Source organism: Lepidochelys olivacea, assembly GCF_965140295.1.
Source record: "Lepidochelys olivacea isolate rLepOli2 genome assembly, chromosome: 3".
Classification (NCBI taxonomy): Eukaryota; Metazoa; Chordata; order Testudines; family Cheloniidae; genus Lepidochelys; species Lepidochelys olivacea.
The window spans coordinates 175673974-175688204 of NC_140413.1; the positions used below are offsets into that span (position 1 = coordinate 175673974).

The window sequence follows — 14231 nt, forward strand, 5'->3', positions numbered from 1 at the left end:
AAACTCACAAATCCTCCCGAAATAATAATAGCTCTCTTCCAAGAGTGTTACTGCTTCTATAATATTTTACCCATATTTCCTTGGTGCTGATTCCCCCCTCCAAAGTAATCTCTTTTTGTTTAATTTATCTTTTAAAAAAATAGCTAACGAGTTTAAGCTAGTTAACAAGAATCTGAATGGTAACAGTAAATACTGTTTGCCATCTTGGATACAGTTTTTGAGTATTTGTGTGCTATAGCTGTGTCTGAGGGCCAAATTTTGGTCTCATGAGCAAAGCCTGAGTAAAAGGGCTTTGCCTGCAGCAGCTACATAGACACCATTCCATAGACCTGGCCATAGACACCTGGCCATGGACACCATGACTGGGTATGAGAAGGATAGGAACAGTCATACTGGATCAGACCAAAGGTCCGTCTAGCCCAGTATCCTGTCTTCCGACAGTGGCCAAGACTAGGTGCTTCAGAGGGAATGAACAGAACAGGGACTCATCAAGTGATCTATCCCATCATGAATCAGTCATGGGACATTGCTCCTCTCTCTGGATGGCACTGGGGCTTGCGGAACCATCGATTGGCTGGGACCCCAGCCCTCCGGCATGCCCCTCTGCAGTGAATGGCCGAGAACCACTGTGGAGATTTGCACTATGATATACAAAAGGATGCTGGGTCCCCGTGCCGCCTCTCTGCAGCAGAAATGGGGCATTTTCCATGTAGTTTTGGCCTTCCCCATTCATGTGGAATAGGAGGAACAGCATTTGCCTCTAAGCTCTTAGAGGATCAAATATCATGATAAAGGAACAGGCTAAAATCAAGCCAGAAATTAAGCGCTTAAAAACCATTCAGGATGAAAAGTGTCAAACTACTTACCATTATTGACAACTACACTATTTGAGACAATTGGGCTGATTTTTCTCCTACTGATGAATTTGTGGGGGGAATATCAGAAGCAGGTTCTTTCACCTGTTTTAACTGAACTTTAGGACAATGGTTCAGGTGTCTTGTGGGTAAATCAATAGCTGTTTTACTTTGAAAAGTTCAGTCTTGCATGTACATGATCCATAATGAGAAATTTCTGCTTTTGTTGAACAAAATTTGGAAACATCTGATAAATGAACAAATACAACATAATGTATTCTGCAATCCTTACTGAGCTCTTTAGTCCTTACTCAATGCAAGCTGCCCCCTTGCAGCAAGATCTTGGTCCCACTGAGTGCACAGCAAAACTCACATTGACTAAAATTAGAGAAGAGGACTTGGCTATAGATGCAGATAGTCAGATATTTGCACACACAACATACCTGTGTATATATAGCTATATAAAACCAGATGTATGGTATGTGTGTGTCCAAATATATTGTGTGTACACAAAGCTGGATATCCACCCACTGAAATAAATGCACATGTGTTTATTTCAGTCATTAGACTTATAATACATTGAAAATATGCATTCATTTTCATGTGTGATCTCATGGACATGCAAGGATATTAAAAGCCACTGCATACGTTGTGCTTATTTGAGTCTTACATTGTGCATTCAGAATGTAATTGTAGTTATCTTTTAAAAAAATAAAAAGGAATTAAATGGAAAAATACATTGTTGCAATATAAGACTTCAGCTTTTACATTACCTCAGTGCCAGGAAATTCAAAGTGTTTCCCACAGTAACCACACCTCAGGCACATGACACAAAAACTCCAATGAGGGCCATTTAATGGACTCAAAAATCTCTTTCTGAGGCATTAAAATTAACACCATATCATGTAATACAAAATGATATGTGTGCCCAGGTGGGCCAAGTTACAATTTTGGAGGAGTCTTAATTTTGTATTTCTTGACTTTCGTGCGTGTGAAATCTCCCAGTGACTACACTACCTCAGTGAAATCAGAGGTGCAACTGCGGTACAGCTGTCTGAAATTGGACAAGACAGATGTAATGCTGGGTAATTGAGGAAGGCATTTCATATAAGTTTCACCATATCTTTGCTCCCCATTCAGGGAGTCTGCCCAGAGATTGTGACTAGTACTGGGGTCCTTCTGCACTTCTGTTATTGGGAGATGAAGTAGCAATGTGCACCAGAAATGCTTTCTCCTATTTGTGGCTTGCCAGAAGAACACACACAGTACTAACAGTCATGCTTTCATAACCTTCAGGCTTTTAGTGCAATACCCTATATGTGGGAACTAATGCACAAATCTTGAAGCTATCCCATCAGGTCCAGAATATGTCAGCCTGCCTGCTAAACAATACTCTGCTGTGGAAATACATTATTCTCTGTTCTGGTCATTATATTGGCTCCCCAGTGAATGTCAGATTCAGACCAAGACCATAGTGCGAATCTTTAAAGCTCTCCATTGACTGGATCTAAGCTGCCTGAAATATCCAATATCAGGACCCTTCATGACTGTTGTCCTGTTAACAGTGGAGCTGTCCCCAACTAGATTTAGACTCATGAGACAGAGATTTAGACTCTGGAGACAGAACTTCCTTGGCAGCCAGCTCATAAACGGGAACTCTTTTGCTCGGGAGAGCAGAATGAACTCAAATCTTTACCACCTTTAGGGTGAAGGGCAGGATCCATCTCTTTGCCTTCAGCTTTTCCACAACAAAACAATGATAATAAATTAATAACACAAAATCAGTAATAATGCTCACAATAGAAAGACTGGGTAACATGATGGATCCCAGACTTCTCTACAATCATGTGGCAGAAGAGAAAGACTCTCCTGTTTTATTGTAAAATTCTCAAATACCATGCTGATGAGAATGGTATAAATCCCTAGATGACAGATAGATTTGATAGAATCTCACTCATAGTGTTGTAGTAGGGTGTGTTTTTTTTTTTTTTTTTGCACTTAATAACCTCCAGGTTGAGTAGGTATTTCTCACTGGTATTATTTCCAGTATTCACTGGAGGACAGCCAATGACAAAATAGTTAAACACTTACTAAATGTTCTGTGAATTCTGTTGAAGTTGGCATATGCACACTGAAATATGAGATGATCAACAGCAGAAAAAGCGACTGATTCATGACAAAGGGATATGAAGTTTATAGCTTAAGTGTGTGGTTTTGGCTGGTATATTTGATTACAGTCCTAGGAATGGTGGCAAAACCACTTTCTTTTTACCCAGGCCGTGTTACTTATCAAAGTTTTGCAGGCAAACCAGTCAGGGGAATTGTCTTTGCAGATAAAATCTCCTGGGTCCTTTGCACTGTCTTTTGTTCCAAAGAAATCTCCTCACCCAGGAGGAGGCGACTCCAGGTCCCTTTCCTCGCAAATCAAATCTCGGCTCTGCCTTGTAGGACGGTTTCCCTTTGGCTCCCAGTTCACTTCCCAGCGCCTGGAGTCGGAGGGGAAATTCTTCCTAAAGCAGCCAAAAGCTCTGCCCCTGGAATGACGTCAGGGGGCCGATGCCGCGGCCGCTGCCCAATGGGCGGGGAGAGAGGATGCGCCCGCAGAAAGCAGACGCAGTCCGCCTCGCTGGCTTGCGGCGGGGCGCTGAGGGTTAATGTTGGCAGCCGGCGAGGATCAAAGCGATTACAAGGGAAAAGGAGTCCAAAAACCGGAGCTTGCATTTGTCAACAACAATTTATCGCGGATTGGAAAGTCCTGAAGGGATCCCGGGGGGATTGTGTTGTTGCAGAGAAGAAAGACAGAAAGTAAAGAAACCAACAACAAGCAGCCGCAGTGGACATTCCTCGGGAAGGAATATTTACGTTAGGCGTTGACATCTTTTTTTCTTTGCCCGCGCCGTATGCTGTCACAAACACACTTCTGGCGAGAGACTTGCAGGCTAGGAAATACCAGTAACGTCTTGAGATCGTCCACAGCAGCGCGAGAATAAACAATAAACAACAAACAACAACAGTACCGCAGGGCCGCTTGAAAGGCTGTTGCGGGGGCGGCTGGATGTTTGCAATGTTTAATCGGGGGGGGGGGGGGCAGGATTTCAGTGATAAAGGACTGAAATAAAACGGGGGTGCTGTTTAAAACTTCCCAGGCAGATGTGCAGGGATGTTTCCCCCCCACACTGAATCCCAACTTTTATCTTTAGCAGAGTGGGGGGCGCGGGGGGGGGGAAGGAAGAAAGCCCCCAGTCCCCCACCCTTGAACAAATCACCTCATGAATATGCACGCAGGGAGGGCAGCGCTCATTGAGTCTGAAAGAGTCACGACCCGAGTCGTGGTTTCTTGACTCGCTTGTAGCTGTTTCATGCTCACTTTTACCGTATTGCTCCCCCAACAGGCAAAACTTTCTATTCACACACACACACACACACACACACTGACGTCTTTTGCGCATTTCCTGCATTAGAGAGAGCGAGAGGGGGAGAGGTGGGGGGGGTGCTGCTGCGACTCAGCCCAGCACCGACGCGAGCCCGCAGGGCTAACCATCCAGAAGGCGGTGGTCACCCTGTGCCTTTTTAAATCTCCGAAGAGCCTGATCCGGAGCAGACTCCCCTCATGCATTGGATTCGTTCCCCTGGATCCTTGGCCTTGGAGGAGGAGGAGGAGGAGGAGAAGGCGAGGAGGCTCCCCGATCCTATGCGGATGTAAGGTCCCCGGGTGTGTGTTTTCTGAGCAGAGGCTGTGAAGTAGGCAGGGCTGGTTGTTTGGCGTGGTGTTTCGGGTTTGTGTGTGTTGCTGCCCACAGACAGTACTAGCGTGAGCAAGAGCCTCGGATCGCGGCTCTGCCTCCTTTGCAAAGACTGATCCAGGATTATGATCTAGGTGAAGGGGAAAGTCTGTTGCCCACCCCGAGGGTTTATTATGCTCGGATTTTGATTGTATTGTGGGGGGGGGGGTTCTGCAAACACGGCCGTCCCCCCTGCTTCCCTCCCTTCCTCCCTTGTTTTCCGTTAGAAACACAGGCAAGATCATTGTATGTATTCACGGGGTGTCGCAAGAGCAAAGGCTAAATAATCAAAGATAGCAGCAGCAGCAAGAAGGGAGCCCCCACGTTGTGCTCTGCTTCCCTCCCTCCCCCCGCAGACCTGCTCTCCTATTTATTGGTGAGCTCTCCCTACCTCCCTCCCTGTGCGTGTGAGCGAGTGTGCTTAATCCCAGGAAAAGTGAAGCCATCCAACCATGGTGGTTTTTAATGGCTTGCTGAAAATCAAGATCTGCGAGGCGGTGAATCTGAAACCCACACCTTGGTCTCTGAGGCATGCGGTGGGTCCCAGACCACAGACCTTTTTGTTGGACCCTTACATCGCCCTCAACGTGGACGATTCCAGGATCGGGCAGACCTCGACCAAGCAAAAGACTAACAGCCCTGCCTGGAATGATGAGTTTGTCACTGACGTTTGCAATGGCAGGAAGATTGAGATGGCTGTTTTCCACGATGCCCCCATCGGGTACGATGATTTTGTGGCTAACTGCACTATACAGTTTGAGGACTTGCTGCAGAATGGGAGCCGCCACTTTGAGGACTGGGTAAGTGTTTGCACTGCAAATTCATATGGTTTTGTAAGGCACTGCTGGCGATGCAACACCTTCATTGCAGAGCTAGGTTGCAATGGCATGAAATGGCTCTGAAGCCTTTCCAGGCTTTGTTACACTCAGGCAGTGTTACGCATATCTCCCTCCTCTGAGATGTGTTTCACAATTTTTTTTTTTTGGAGGGGGGGAATCATTGTGTCTGGGTAAAAGCTGGATCCTACTGGATCCAGCCTCCCAAATGTCACTGCCTAAATGGGGAACAAGTCTAGTTGCTCCTATTGTAACAAAAAACAAAACAAACAAGACAGACCCCCACTGCATCCAGGAGTAACAATGCAGCAAAACCCCAGATCCAAAACCTAGATCTTGATGGAGCCAGAATTTGGCTCACACCTCCCAAATTCTAATGCTTAAATTGAGAACAAGTATACATGCTCTTGTTGCAGCAACAGGATCCAGACCATGATATTTCCTGGCATGAAAGCACCACCGAAATCCAGATCTGATACTTGGAACCACACAGTTTTTGATCCCCAACCCCCAGCTTCACGGCATCAATAGAAAACAAACATAGATATTCTTCTGACACCAAAAATCTGGATCTCGATGCATTCCAATGCAATTGTACTGCAGGTACTTTGGTAGCTAATTCCTGCCAATTTTTGGTCCTAGTCTGTGCAATTCCACTGCTTAACTAAGCCACATGTTTAGCTGCCTCTTAAATATCCAGATTTGATGTGCCTAAACCCCACAGCGCTACAAAATCTTGAATCCAGCATCCCAGCATATTGTAGTTCAGTTGCACTGCAAACAAAAAACCATTTGGGGATGTGCATTTCACAACTATATAAAACACACACATATCACTGAAACAGCAACAAAGTTGGCTATATGTATTGTAAACAATGTTAACAATAATGTTCACAAGAAAGCATAGAAAAAGTCCTCTGATCTGGGATGTTCCATACATGGCCAGCCATAATGTTGTGAAATGTGCACCTACATGTTTATTTATTCTTGATGAAGAATCCAAATCTGGACATTATTTGTTTAGCAGATGGAATAACAACAAAACACCAGAGCCCAGTCTAGAAAATAGTTGGCAGATCATGGGCCTGATTCTAATTTACATGGAAGGGCACCTTTACATCTCAGTGGCTGTGTAAAGGAGCCTTAAAGTGGATGTAAAGAGATGTCAGCATGAAGGAAAGGGGCCTTCGTGTAAATGACAATCAGGCCCTATTTATACTGATTGACTAAGAACTGAATGAGAGCTGTATATTTTTTCTTTTAATATTAAAATGAACCTTTATAGCTTTAAATGAGTCTATAAAGCCAAGCATAACTTCTGCTAAATATGTTGCACCATGATGCTTGGGGTCTGTATTATTCTGGTGGGCTATCAGAGTTGCTTATTTACCAAGTTTAGGTGCTAAAACTGGGTATTATGCAGCCCAAACGTAGGTCATTTGGAAAGGCTTTTGCAGCTATCTTGTATCTGAAACCAGCAATCAAATCCTGGCCCCACTGAAATCAATGAGAATATCAGACCAAGATTCATTCCACATTTTTTGGTGGAAGAGTAGAAGCAAGACTTATTTTTTATTTTGATGGTACAAATTCTAAGTTTGTGGCCCAAATTTGGCAGGACCTTGAATGATTCAGATGCCAAATATGAATTTTGGCAGTGCTATTGTGCTGGGCATATCAGGGTTCAGATTTTTAAGGTGCTATAGGAGCATCTAAACATGTTCTTTAATTAGGCAATGGAATTTAGCAATTTGGGCCCCAAAACTGACAAGATCTGTCAGGATCCCGGTAGTGAATCCAGGAATTTGTGGTGCTGTTGTTCTGAGATGCATTGAGGTCCTGATTTTTTGGGAGTAAGAGGAGTGTCTACATTTGTTTTCCATTGATGCAGTAGAGTTGAGAGTAGGGTAGTCATGGCCAAAAATTGGCTGTTCCAGCAGAATTCAGGTGCTGGATGTGCATTTTTGCATTGCCCTCATGCTGTGATGTCTCATGGTCTGAATTTTATTGGTGCAGCAGGAGCAGATACACCTGTTCTCTATTTAAGTATTAGAATTTTGAAGGGTGGGGCTGAATACTGGCAGGATCCAGCGTTTGTCTTTTCCAAAATCATCTAATGAATCTTGCTTTACTGACTTTGATCAGTATAGGGCAGAATATGGCATAATTATTATTATACTGCAAGTGATTATTTCTCTTGTTAATAGGTAGGGACAGCCAACAAACTTGCTTTTAGGACAACAAACTGTTTCTTCATATGTTTTCACTGGGCTACTAGAGGCTTAGATTAAGCCTACACTTAGTGCCATCTCTAAACAAAATAAAAATAAAAACAACACATTCATTAAGAACTTCAGCAAAATTTGAAGATTAAAGCCTAGAAAAAAGAAATGTTCTGTGAAATGAAGGTGCCATATGATTCTTACCCTAAAAGGAAAATGTATGTGACCTAAAACACCATCAATCAAACAAATGTACTTGTGCACTGTAATTATGCACTAATATATCTGGACCTTTAATAATGTTAGAGATGAGGCTCATATGTTAAATATGAGAAATAAATTCCTCATTTTAGGTCTGTAATTGAAGGCTGCTACTTTTTCTGGTACTCTTGCTATTTTTCAGAAATTAAAGAACAGAAATTGGAGTAGCCCATTTCTCCTTAATGCCTGCAGTATCTAATAAATATAGTCTAATGAACACTCTTGGAAACTATGCTTAGCAGTTCTAAGGTCTGCCCATTAACACAGTAATCCTGGTAGTTACAACTGGGTAACATGTACCTGCTGATCATATTAAATTAAATCACATTGCTACCATCTTTTACCTTACACCATCCAGTCTAATGCAATACTCCTTCCTAAACTAGACCTTTATAATAAAATAAATTTGTCAAAATAATAATGTATTGATAACAGTTCTTGTCAAGTGAGCTGTAGCTCACGAAAGCTTATGCTCAAATAAATTGGTTGGTCTCTAAGGTTCCACAAGTACTCCTTTTCTTTTTGCGAATACAGACTAACACGGCTGCTACTCTGAAACCTGTCAACATATTAACAGCTCTCATGCATTCATGTGCATTATCTTATAATACATACAGTTCTAAACTGTATTTTTATGAGAACATTTGGGGTTTTTTTTTGGTTTTTCAAAATATCCATACTAGTTTTAAGGGGAAATTACTGACCTTGTAATTATTATCAAAGGTCCAAAATGCAAAGTGGACATCGCTGTCCAATATGTATCTGTAAAGGAATATACTGCCTTGTTTTCGCGCAGGGGGAATCTCTCCTGTATATAGTCAGCTCACCTACTGTGGTTGATTTTGTTTATTATGCTATCCCTAATGTTTTTTTTAAAGATGAGTTTTTCAGGAAGATGCTACATATTTTTTTCACTATTATGGCTGTGATGTAGATGGACCCTATGGTTACAGTGGAAGCACTAACATGATACACAAGTACAAAGCTTAGTATCATGATAGCGACTTTTGCATTAGGAAGACTCCATTAAACACGCAACAAGCAATTTTCTTTTATCCCTAGGAATACTTAGCAGTCACAAAAATTAATTTGTAACATTATTTACTGACCCAGTGCAGTCTACCTGTACATGTGTACCTCATGGCACATTTTCAAAGTGGTGTCTTATTTCAACACAATTGTCTAGATACTAACAGATGGCAGATTTTTAAAGGATTAAATGCTATGTCTTTTTTAAAAAAATGCTTGTGCATGTATGCGGATGCTTGTGTTGATTTCTGAAAACAGAACAGTGACAATTAGAAAGATGGCTGCTTTTTACAGTGATGCATCAATACAGACACAGCACAAAGTGTCAGTTTTGCAGATTTTACTTGTTAATGGCTACATTGCAGTTTTAAAGAGAGTCCTAGATAGTTAATATTACAAGCGTCTCTGTAGCTGAATAAAGTACTCGGAATGGGGCAAAGGATACTCAGGAAGATGTTGAAAGCTTTACATTTGGGAAATATGGAGCAATAAGTTAGGAAATCACATGGAAAAAATTCTGTCAAAAATAACATGAAAGTATTAGTTAAGTGTGATTCAATTTAGGTGAAGTGTCATTCATAAAGTTATAATAGACATGTCTTGATCTATTTAACCAAGGTTTAACATGTATGAAGTTTGTACTTTAATAATATAGTCACATGTAAATTAGTAAGTTTTAAAGTGGGCAAGAAAATTATTTTTATAACAAGGCTCATGACTGTAACTTTATGAACTAGAATTAGTAGTGCTTATGTTCAGATTGCTAGTAGTCGGGACATTGGATACTAGTTTATCTGCCAGATATGTGGCCGGATCCTGAGGTGATATAAATCAACATAGCACTGTTGACGTCACTGGATCTATGCTGGTTACACTAGCTAAGGATCTTGCCCAGTAGGCCCAACTCTTTGCATGAGAAAATCTCTTCTTGAAGTCACTGAAATTGGGCCCTCGTGAGAAATTAATCCTTTTGCAGGCTGCATAACTAGAATGCATGTGTTCAACCAGGACATCCCAACTTTTAACAATGGCCTTCTTTTGCATCACAGAATATCATAAAGCTAGAGTAATGTACTGGACTTCATTTTGTACTGTCTTAAGAAGATCCTACACATTCAGGAAAAAAATATGTGGTGTGCCATATATATATATATATATATATATATATATATACACCTACCACCTGTAGGTGTACCACCTACACCCCCCCACGCTTTTGTGAGCTTCTGTTTGGTTGTCATGTGCTTTTTTCCATACTTCATTTCCCCATCGTTGCTGATTCCCAAGATCTAAAAATGAAGCATATTCTTTTAAAATAGCCCTGCTTATTTACCTGATTTATTCAGTGATAGCAAAACTAGTACTGGAAGCATCACATTTCCTTTAGTAAATGACTGTGATGACACTCATGTGACTGTGTGGCATCACTGCATAAAATAGGCTGATTATGAATTGAACAGAAACTGAATGCCTCGTCAGTCAGCAGTTATGAAAAATGGAATTTGGAAAAGTGTAACAGTTTACCTAAATATAGGTTATGGTCCTGCAAAAACACTTGGAATGAGATTACTTATGGTTGTAAGTGATTGCAAGGTCAGGTCCATACTTTGGGGCTGCAATGAGTATGTGTGAAGGCTTTAAGGGATACTGCCTAAAGTTAGGCGCTTAAATGAGAGAGCCCTGATTTTCAAAGTGCTGAGCTCACACAGGAGTTGTTGGGCCTAGTTATCTAATGAAAATGTATGAGGAATACAAAAATATATGAGGAGGAATACTGGATATGACCAGTAGCAATATCTACTGAAAATAGTAGGATACAGCTCGTCACCTACTATACACTGTATGCTGAATTAATTGTAAAGGTTGCTCAGGTGCCTGCCTGTGGTTTTCTGCTTTTTACAGTCAGGTGCCTTTTGCTTTTTGTGTGATAACTTACCACAGCTGGCAGGTCTAGGAGTTCTATTATAACCAGTGGACAGGGAAGTGAATTGTAATCGTTTCAGTATAGGTCACTCTACATTTTAATTTGTTCGTATGCCTGATGTAGACCGGATGATGAATGTTGGCAACACACTAGAGGAGTATGATCGCTATGCATCTTCCCTCTTCTGTTCTTCTCTATCCATTGATCTTACCTGCACAGAATATGAAGTTGGAGAAGCCCAGGATTTTCTATTTAGAAGCTTTGCTTCTTATCTGTGTATTCAGAGCCAGATCATCAGCTGCTGTAAATCAATGTCATCTGTTGACTGTTTCTTGAAATCAATTAGTAGCTTCTGGTCCTGTTTGACAGGCATCTACATCACAAAACAACCATCGCTAATTGGGAACCTGTGTTAGTTTCAGCAACATTTGAATATGCCATTGAGGCTGAACTCCATTTTCACTCTGAAAGGTGTTGCTTCCAGATCAGGACTGAGGTACATTGATGAGAAGCCAAAGAAATGTGCAGTACTAGTGTTGCTTGCAAAGTACCAGTTATATGGATGAAGTGAGTGGATACAAATCATGATTCTAGAGAAAGAATGTAATTGTGTTTTATTTAACTGAGATTTTTTTATTTACATCTTGCTAGTGATTAATTTTCTTCTTATTTTATAGCCTTAAATTGCTGAAATGTGTATAATACTCAATTCTTCAATGAGCGTCCTAATTGTTAGTAGAATTTCAGCTGTTACATAGAGATTCTTCTCTACTATGGCCTGGTCTACACTACAAAGTTAGGTCAACATAAGCTGCCTTGCGTCGACCTAATTATTCATCTGTCTACACTTAAATGTTTCCCACCAATGTAAGTGTCCTTTTACAATGACAAACACTACCTCCCCGAGTGGCTTTCAGCCATGGTCAATGTACTGAGGTTGACACAGCACAAGTGTAGATGCTGCATTACTTGTGTTGATCCAGCTGTTGCACTATGCTCGACACTGATTGCTCAAGTCACAATTGTGAACTCCACTGTCCAGGGGTCACAGAGACCGGAACCCACTTCTCCCCTTTAAAATTTTTGAAATGTCTATCCCTGACTGTCCAGGTTGGTGAGCTCATCTAGCTGCTCTCCATTGTGGTGAGCAACTGCCCAGGTGAACTGCGGACTACACATTCCAGCCATGCTTCAGCTTGGAGTAGGCAGGAGATATTGGATCTCCTGGGCCTATGGGGAGAAGGGGTTTTACGGGCACAGCTCTGAACCAGGCACAGAAACGTCAATATCTACGAGCAGATTGCACGGGGATTATAGGTGAAGGAGTACGATGGGGACCAGCAGCAGTGCCACGTGAAAGTGAAGGAACTGAGGCAGGCATGCTAGAAGGCCCAGGAGGCAAAATGTCAATCCCATGTCGAGTCACAGACCTGCTGCTTTTGCAAAGAGCTGCATGACATACTTGGAGACCCCACTACCACCCCGCAAACCACCGAGGAGAAATCTGAGGAACCAAAGTCACAGGTCCCTTGCAAGAACAGCAAAGAGGAGCTGCAGGAGGAAGAGGAGGAAGATGTGACTGGGAGGGGTGTCCAGCTAAGCTATGAGCCAGGACCTATTTGAGACTCCACAGCAGTCTAGTCGGTCCCGGCAGTCGAGCATGGGTGAGCCCAGTGCAGGAGAAGGAACCTCAGGTAAGTGTGTAAATTTATTTCCCATTACATTGATGGTGCCCCCAACTTAGCAGGACACAGCTATCATTTTTCATTCAATTACTTGTACTGTGAGAGGTAAAGGTACATCAAAGAGAGGTAGCTTATTATCTGCTTTTCATTCCCCTCTAGAGTTAGGCAAGGGGGGTAATGGAGAGCAGTTAGTTCATGTACACAAGGATGTCCCTTGAATCTTCCTGAGAGATCGTGATGAAACTTTCATGGAGATACTCTGCAGTCCTCTCCTGAAGTTTTGAGGGATGGCAGCCTTATGTCTTCCTCTGTGGTAGGACGGTTTCCCATCCCACTCAGCAATAACTTCGGCAGGCACCATTGCAGTAAAGAGGCCAGCAGCATATGTGCCTATTTAGGATGCCAGCAGGAACTGCTCTCTCTGCCTTTGTTACACTCAGAAGTGAGATATCAGCTAAAATCACCACCGCCTGTGGAAGATGGTACCAGTGTTCAGTGCCATTGCCCTAAACTCATAATTTCATGCAACTGAGTAATTCCTGCCTCACTGCCAGTGAGCCATACTCCTAATGGCTGGTGCTGCGGATAGCAGATGCACAAGTACTCCGAAGCAGAAGTGTCAATAGGCTTGTTTAAAATCTTAGGGGAGCAAGGAAGGGGAGTTCTGAATCTTAACGTTCACTTTCAATTGTGACTATACTGACCGTGATACCTCTGTGTGTTTTATTTGCAGCTGCTGCCAATGAGGCCTTGAGGGGTTCCCCCTCCACACCCTTGGAATGCCTGAGCCAGCTAAGGAGGAGAAAGAAGAGGACTCAGGTGACATGTTCAATGAGATCCTGCAAGCCAGTGCTGCATCAGACTGTGAGCAAAGGGCTTGGAGGGTGAACACTGCAGACAGCCTGGAGAAGGAAAGAGTGGACAGGAGACAGACCCAGGAGTCCCAGCAGGAAAAGGAGAGGTAGATTCACCAGGACAGAATGGGGGCTTCTCTGGCAGCCAACGCAGATGCTGCAGACTCTTGTGGACCTGAAGGTTCAACAATCCCAGGCTCGCCTCTGTTTGCAGTCCATGGAAAACTCCATTACAGCACCTCCCTATACACACCACAGTGTTCCACGTGGCACCAGGGGCCACAATCTTACCCCTACCACTCCACATTGGGGGGACATTAAGGACAGCCACAGCTTCACATACACTGCTCTGTGAAATCCATTGATGCTGTATATGTAAGTAAAATGGACTTGAATGCTCTTTCCCATTGGTAAGTTCTGTTCCATTAATATATTAAGTTTTTAATGTATTTGCTTTTAAATGGTACAGATTGGTTTTGCTACTTAATAACATTCTATTATTTGGAAAATAATAAATCTTTATTAGTTCACAGCATATGCTGCAGAGTGAATAGCAGTTCAGAAAGCACCCAGGACTTCAAAATTAATAGGTGCATTGCCAGTTGTGTTCATAGATGTATACCAAGCACCACACAATTCCTAGCAAGCTCCAAAACAGCAGGGCAAGGTAGAGCACAGTACACCACAACGCATTACTGTGGCTTACTGTTAAAGGGCTCTTTCAAAGCCTCCCTGAGCTGTATAGCTCTGTGTTTTGCTCTTCTAATAGCCGTTGTGTCTGTCT

General features: G+C 42.5%; 1 protein-coding gene across 4 annotated transcripts in view; it reads left to right on the plus strand.

Annotated features, from left to right (window-relative positions):
• Positions 1–4037: 4037 nt before the first annotated feature.
• The window catches only part of PRKCE (protein kinase C epsilon), a 532143-nt gene continuing 521949 nt past the window's right edge, over positions 4038–14231 (plus strand). For all 4 annotated transcript variants that reach the window (XM_084622252.1, XM_084622253.1, XM_084622254.1 and 1 more), the window contains exon 1: positions 4038–5436. In XM_084622252.1, the coding sequence (XP_084478378.1) occupies positions 5089–5436 (348 nt within the window). In that variant the 5' untranslated portion in view covers positions 4038–5088. The remainder of the gene's footprint in view (positions 5437–14231) is intronic.